Raw genomic sequence first — 8,091 nt, 5'->3', positions numbered from 1 at the left:
GCAGGACTCAGAGAATCGCTCAAATCAGCATAGGACAACATCAGTGCTAGAAATCTCAAACAAATCAATAGGAAAGCAAAAAAATGGCCCATAAAATAGACATACCATCGAATTATTGTTAATGCTCTGTTAATAAAATATCTATATTGTGGTGGGAAACTGAATTTTCCTAAAGGGATTATTTATTAATCATTCGCATGTATGTAAAAAGCCTTATGTTTACATTTGTGAGTATCGCCCTTTTCACAAAAAAGCGTTGAAATGAAATCGCAGCTCCTGATATCACGCTATCTCTGAAGTGCATGCGTGCATAGTTCCAAATTTTACTTCGACATCGACTTTTTCTAAAGGTGACTTCCCAGTAGTATCCTTGATTTGAATTATTATCGTTAATCCTAATGCCAAAGAACAAATAAAAACCTCTCGAAAACGAACCGTTTGGGGAAATCATCATCATTACTGGAATTTTCATTTTCACGAAACTTTTCGATAGCCTTCCGTCACTTGCGTTAATGCACTGGGTGCACAGTGCTCCGAAAATCTAGCGAAATCGTCTTAGGGCACCAGCGGGTCTAATTCAGAGCTATCTGCGCGGCGAGTTAAATCTGTAAAGAACACTAAAAATTAATTTCTATTATTAATTTTCAGTTCAGCAATTCGAGAGATCGTGCTCACCGCAAGCCATGAAAAATAGACTACGTTGTGAAGCGATGGTCACTATTTATTAAAAAATCACGGTTAAATAAAAAATTAAAGTATTAAAAAATTTCAAATAGTTTATAATTTTCACAAACTTATTAGGAAAAATTATTTAATAAGCTTTCGTAATATTGTGTAGGAAAAAAGCTGAAAATTTCAGTATTTTCTCTATCTGCAACATATAAACCCTTAAGTATTCCAATTAATTGGTATACGAATTGGAATAGGTTCGCCAAATTTTGGAAGAAGTCTATAAAATAACCCCTTGAAAGCTACCTAATAATTGTTGTAGTTCGATGCAATAAAAAATCATATTTGGCAATTCATATTTGGATGATAAAATTGGGGTGTCAATGTATTATAATAGATATTCAGCATTCGAAGAAGTTTCTTGTGAACGAGTGTAGAACGACTTTGTTTCTACTTACTTGAAGTCAGCGGCGTAGCCAGAAATTCGGTTTGGTGAAAATCGATCTTACTGTCCAAACGGCATAATTCCGAAACCATAATTTTTAAAGTTTTAAAATTATGCAGAATTATTTTCCAGAAAATAGTAACAAGGTTCGTGTCTTTAGAGAACTTGTTGAGACTTTATTGTAGTCATGAATATTAACCTGAGAAAATTCACCATAAATACTTCTTGGACGATATACCGTCAAAATTATTTTATCAAATGATGCGCTGTTTAACGTTTGTAAAACTCATTGAAGATACTAAACTTCCGAAATTGACGGTTTCAAAATGATGCTATCTTGACCTTAAATTACTGTTTTTAAACATTTGAATTATACTTATAATTGGTCATACAACAAAAATCAAATGTTCATCAAAATTGATCAGAACCTGCTAGAGTCGAATGGAAATCGTCATTTTTCATAAATTTCTCTCTACATTCGGAAAGTGTTATCCTCGTTATTAATCATATTACGTTTTCGTCTCAACTCGATGCATTCCCAAAATTAAAACCTGTTTTAATCCACCTAGTGGTGCAATTAGGGATGTCCGATTTTTCCAATTAATCGATTAGTATCTAATCGATTATTTTTTACATCGCTATTAATCGTAATCGATTAAAACCAAGAAATAATCGATTAATCGAAGTAATCGATTAGTTTAAAAGTTTTACTGAGAGCAGTCCCAGAAATCAAAAACTTCCATCTCGAGCGTTAAAGTTGTGCAGAAGTTAGCGTCTAATTTGAAAGTGAATGGAATGTCTCTGTCAGGTGAGCTAGTGAACTTGATTGAATTCGCAGCTGATCGCATAGAGATTAAAAAACATTAAGCTAATAGCGATATGATGATATGGCAGCGCTACTGTTTTAACGGATGTTCATTCAATTGTTTACACAAATATTAAAAACTTATTTATACGAACATGAATGTTTTCTGTAACTAGGATTTTGTTATTGTTGAGTGATTGTGATTATGACGATCGTATTGAATTCGGTATATAGTAGAATTTCGGCGAATGGATGACGCTGGCTTCACAATATTCTGCCCAGGGCCGTCTTTAGACTATTCGGGGGTCCTGGGCACTATTGAGCTAAGAAGCCCCTTTTATTGAATAGGTAAAAAAAACTGTCGAGAATGAGTATGATCCAAAACTGAGCAAACGGCCGAACACACTATATGCGATGGTGGGAGTTCGAACTCGGGTGAGCCGCGTACAGTGTAGTTGACATACCAACTACGCTATAGTCTTCCCAGACGGTGTAATCTGAGCATCCAACCAGAATTCCACGTCGTTTACAGATAGCCGAATGTTATATACTAATAACAGTATCTCTATTCAACAAACTGTTGTGTCGAAGACAGCCATAACATGATCACTATTCGATATTAGAAGAAGTCAATACTGTAGTTGTCGCGTAAAGTTTGTTTAAAATTACTTTTAAAACGAAACATAAAAATTACTCGAATCTATCAGTATGATCGGTATCATTCCCTTCAATGCCAGTCATGTAAAACAGTCGGAATATAAGAGATGTCGAGTGTCCATAAACGGAGGTTTTGAATTTAGCAAGGGAACCTAAATTAAATACATTTTATTTGAGCACTACAAGAATATTTTGCTTGTGTGAAGCATACTTTCAATATTTATAAAAATATTTATGCTATCAAATGACCAAGGTTCTTCAAATATCCTCAAAATGCACGTACATTTGTCAAGACCTATTTAGTCAAATCTAGGGTAAAGCTAAGGTAGATACGTGAAGACGCTTTCACAAGGGCTCTATTTAACTTCTTTTTTGGGATTTCAACCTTCATGACGGCTTTTTGTACGGCAGCGTTGCACAAAAATAACAGTAGTGGTTCTGTACCAGTCTAAGACTGACCGGGCAGAGTGAAACATGCCAAATCCGTCCAAAAAGTGTCGAGTCTTCGTAAGACCTCAATGGATGGTTTGCCACATCCGCAGTTCGCTTGCCAAGCAAGGTTTTTTGTTGGTTGGCTAAGGTCCGGTTACTTTCAATCTTTGTATACGTGTTGTTCCAAACGTTGCATTTTCATTAAAAATAAATTGAAACTGATTTAAGTGAGACGTTTTTTTAAATAAAGTCTTTAGAATGATTTTATATTCATGCTAGGTGTGGGCCCCCCAAATCCCGGGGTCCCTGGCCTTGACCCAGTGTGCCCACGCGTAAAGACGGTACTGCTTCTACCAAGTTTACCAGAATTCATAGAACTGCTCATAGATATAGCGTCTGCTGGAAAACGCATATAGTGTATCTAAACCTCTCCTTCTCCTCAGACCGTTTGCTGGCGATACTGTTTTAAGCCTTTCCTTGCTTGAACTCAAGACAACCTAAGAGTAATTATAGAGCGAATCCGGCGCGAATGCCAACGTTCAATTCGTAATCCCGCGATTGCTCTAATCTTTCCAACGGATTTGTTCAAATTATTCAAAGATATGATCGTGAATGTAAAACGTCATTATAAATCCGTAAGTTTGGTTTAGTAAGTTTTTTTTCAAAACCCCCTAGAAGTGAAATTAAAAGTTATAATTGGCAGCACAATATTGATATTTTACACGCATTAAAAAAAGTAATCGACCAATAATCGACGCTAACTAATCGATTATCCGATAATCTTTAAATGCGTTAATCGATTAATAATTAATCGATTAGTTTCCATAATAATCGATTAGTTCGATTAATCGAGAACTAATCGGACATCCCTAGGTGCAATTGTACTTGTCTCATTTGTCCAGACTACGATTCCATGGCTGGTTATGTTCAATACAATGGTGGAAATGAATATTACATGTTCAGTACGATTTGCACATACATACAATGGATCGACAGCCACGATCTTGAGATACTATGTGATACTGAAACATCGCTTGAAACCAGCGGCGGATCATGGAGAAAGATCCGGGAGGTCCAGGTCCTGCCGAAAATTTTCAACTTGTTAAGAAATTTTAAACTAGTTTTAATTTTAAAGTAGCAACCCCTCACTGCATACTCCCTCCGGGCTGGTATGATTGACGATTTTTAGAGTAATTGCATAAATGTTCTATATGAGAAAGGCAAAACTGTACTAAAGTCCAAAAAAGTCCATTTTTGCCAAACTTCTCAATGTTTCATGAATTTTAAAGGCTTTTGGAATCAAAAATACAAATTTGATTTGAAAATTTTTCATTTCAGTTTATATGGGAATGGGAGACATTTTCCGATCTCGACGAACTCAGTCGATTGGCATATGACACTCGGCCCTCCGGGACGGGATTAGATTGATGAATTTTAGAGTGAATGAGAAAGGCAAAAACATTTTTAGAAAATGTTGAAAGTTATGCATTTTTTTGGTGAGCAGTACTATGTTTCATTAAATCAATTTTAACTTCGCTTCCTATTAAATAAAGACCCTTATTATAGTACATCTCTACAAAAACGAGCTCAATTTGAAAATTAATCTGAGGATTATGATTGATTACAGAACTCTGGAATTTTCTATTGGAATGTTTTCAGGCAGGAATTTGATATTGATGCTATTAGACAACTGTGAAATCAAGACCAATAGATCAGTTACATATCAGGACCCCATTCCGACAATTTATCAAAAGTCCTCATGATGTTTACAACAACAGGTTATCAATCTACGGATCAGATAATTGTTATTGTAATATTGAATTAAATCAGTCAGCATCAATACATTTTCAACTTCAATCCAATTTTTTTTGTTGGGTGTGGTGGGGGGGGGGGGGGTTGTATGGTGGTAAACCCCAAAACTTTCTCTTGGCTATGCCGTTGCTTCTAGCTATTTATTTCGCTTTTTATTTTCCGATATTTTTCAGATCGATCCGATGGTTATAAGTTAGAAAAATTGCAGTCAGAAGGTTCGTACAAATGAACATTTTTGCACTGATAAGTTATCAAGTTCCTTCCAGACAACTTGGAAGTGTTCGGTGATTATTTCTAGCGGTTGTAGATAGAAAAATGAAATACAAAATTGGTTTTATTGAAATAATGTTTGGCTTAGTTCAATGGATTATTACTATATTGAACAATAAATAGGCGACAAAGAGTAATCCACAAACAACAAGCCATAACTTTCAAAGTATTCAAAATAGATATTTGAAGTCTTCAGTAAAGTTATTCGCAAAAGTAAGAGCTACAAATTTGCTGAAGACATCATTTCGATATAATCACTTCCAAGAAAATTTGTGAAAATATCTCACTCATAGGGGGATTAATCAGCAAAAGCACAATACCAAAAGAAAGGGCATATTGCCTTCATTAAATTCTCCGAAGATACTATTGACCTAAAATAGCCGTTTTGGCGTTAATAATAGATTACATGTTTTTGGTCATATTTCTGGCAATGGGAAATGATAAAAATCTTTCGTCGGCATTTAATGTTAAATATCTCTTTTGATAATAGTTCGATTTCAACAATCTATAGCTTTTTCTAAAGGTATTCGTTAAAGCTGTCAAAAAACATATAAAGTGTTAATCTATATTGTCAATTTCGGCAGATAATTAAAAAAAACTGCAAAAAACGCCATTTTTACGCATTCAAACATTCATATCTTGGAAGCTAAACATCAGAATCAAACAATTAATAGCGTTCATACTGTTTTTTAGTTCTTTCATTTAAAATTGGTTTGGATAAGATCGGTTCAGCCATTGCTGAGAAACTCGAATGAGAATTTGTCCGTTACACACACACACACACACACACACACACACACACACACACACACACACACACACACACACACACACACACACACACACACACACACACACACACACACACACAGAGAGACATTGTCTCAAATCGTCGAGCTGAGTCGATTGGTTTATAAGACTCGGCCCTCCGGGCCTCGGAAAAAATCTTGAAAGTTTGAGCGAATTCTATACATTTCTTTTATAAGAAATGTAAAAAACAAGTAACAATGTGAATTCTCGTGAACGTTATCTTGTTTTATGTGGACTTTATCTCGGAAAAGTTGGACATCGGATAAGCCTTTTCTCGCGTGAGTGAGAGAGAATTACAATGCCTGCGTATGATAATAATCGAAAACGTGTGTAATACCAGGACATTACTTGTAATGGATCACTTTACTTTTTGGCGTCGCCAAATTCGCAATCAAAATAAGTTAACTTACCATTGAGTTATTCAGTCGAACAAAAAATAGGCCGTACCTAATGTGGATGTACAAATCCCGTCTTACATCTGTTATACGATTAATCTGATACTACAGATCATTATAAAACTTTGTTTATACCAGCCGATACATTGATACGTAAAACGTTTTCCTTGTTTGCCCCTAGGCTCGAATACTTCAGGTTTCCCACGGTAGTGTAACAACACTCTATAAACTCGCAAGCTTTACCAAGCAACTATGAAATCTTCAGTAGAAAATATATAAGCTTGAAATAAGCCACCGCCATCCACACAACACAACGCAATAACCTGTGCAAATTAAATCACTCACCCGCAATGCCGCTTGTAAGACGAAAACAAACCAAAGATCACACGCCAGTGAATACACGCCAGTGAAACCACGCCAGTGAATACACCACAGCGACTCTGGGGCGCGCGCGGTGGCGAATTTATCTGAGCGCGCCACAGAGAATTTCAAGAGCTCTTCTCCACACTCTAGCTCGTTCCAGTGTTGGGTGTATGAAAATTTACCTCTGCCATCAACGTGCGCTTACACATATCAAATACGGTGGTGTATATGAACGAAAGAGAAGCGCTCTCGTTTTGCTTGCCAGAGCGTGGGGAGTAATTTCAATTTCTCTTTACTGCACAGAGGATAGGGACATCACTGCTAGTCATGCCTATGTATGAGCACATACAATCAGAACAGTTTATCTGGTAAATCATGTTGCTGTGGTCCTCCTTTGCTGTTTTGTCTTTGGCCGATGATAGCAATGAACCGACAGTTTTTAGGTTTTAGCAGTTATTTTAACTTGTGGATATTCTTGTCGCAATGTTTTGGTTATTCGCTGTGTTAGTCCATCCACATTGGTGAGTGAGCAGTAAATTTTAGTTTCATCCGTTTGACTGCTCACCTCCATAGCTGTATTGCTGTTCAGTGTCTTGCATGTGCGGTTTATGATTCTGTTTATGAGTGTTTTCGGGTAATCGTTCTGCGTGAGATGATGGTGAATAACTGTGTTGATTGTGCATTTTTCCCAATTCGTCGAGAGATTTTTTGCTCTGTGTGCAAAGTTGGAAGCCACATTCATCTTTTGGTGCATAGGATGACAGGAATGGTAGTTCAAAAACCTTCCTGATGCGATCGGTTTTATGTGCCATTCTGTTTTGACTGTTTGATCCTCATTTCGAACTACCAGCATGTCTAAGAAGGGAAGGCGGTTGTTTTCTTTTACTTCTGTGGTGAACTGGAGGTACTGGTTTACGTCGTTGAAGGCAGCTTTTACGGTATCGATTTCGTTTGGTGGTAGTGCCAGGAATAAGTCATCAACGTACTTTTTCAAAATCGGTATTGGAATGTTTACTGCTTTGATTGCTTCGTCAAGAAGGTCTTTGAGAACCATATCGGCGACAATGGGCGATAATGGGTTTCCCATGGCTGTGCCGAAGTTTTGTTTGTAATACTCTCCTTGAAAAGAAAAGTAACTGCAGTCGATACAGAACTCTGTTACTTCCCAAAATAGATCTAGGCATATTTGTGTGTTTGCTTCAATTTTGTTCCAATGTTTGAAGACACTTTTCCGAACCAATTCTTTTGGAATGGACGTAAAGAGGGAAACTACGTCGAATGATACAAGTACATGTCCGTCGGGTAGTTTTATGCTGTTAATGTACTCGCAAAACTCAAAAGAGTTTCGTATATTGTACTTGCTGACTGCTGACGCTTGAAGAATTCTTGCCACGTATTTCGACAAGTCGTAAGCAGGTGATGTCATGCACGGT

The 8,091-nt window shown here is 36.7% G+C and overlaps 1 protein-coding gene across 1 annotated transcript; it reads right to left on the bottom strand.

The window, feature by feature from the left end:
- Positions 1 to 7,097: 7,097 nt before the first annotated feature.
- LOC131696362 (uncharacterized) lies at positions 7,098 to 7,745 on the bottom strand. The gene has a single exon (XM_058984907.1). The coding sequence runs from the start codon at positions 7,743 to 7,745 to the stop codon at positions 7,098 to 7,100; it is 648 nt and encodes a 215-aa protein (XP_058840890.1).
- Between the last annotated feature and the right edge of the window lie 346 nt (positions 7,746 to 8,091).

The sequence above is a fragment of the Topomyia yanbarensis genome, chromosome 1 (assembly GCF_030247195.1).
Source record: "Topomyia yanbarensis strain Yona2022 chromosome 1, ASM3024719v1, whole genome shotgun sequence".
In the NCBI taxonomy this organism is placed as follows: Eukaryota; Metazoa; Arthropoda; class Insecta; order Diptera; family Culicidae; genus Topomyia; species Topomyia yanbarensis.
The sequence above is the reverse complement of the archived record's forward strand: the minus strand, read 5'-3'. Positions and strand labels throughout refer to the sequence as shown.

What these genes read in the sequence shown, in the direction of transcription:
- LOC131696362 (XM_058984907.1), bottom strand. Translation starts at nt 7,745, where the DNA reads ATGGGAAACCCATTATCGCCCATTGTCGCCGATATGGTTCTCAAAGAC.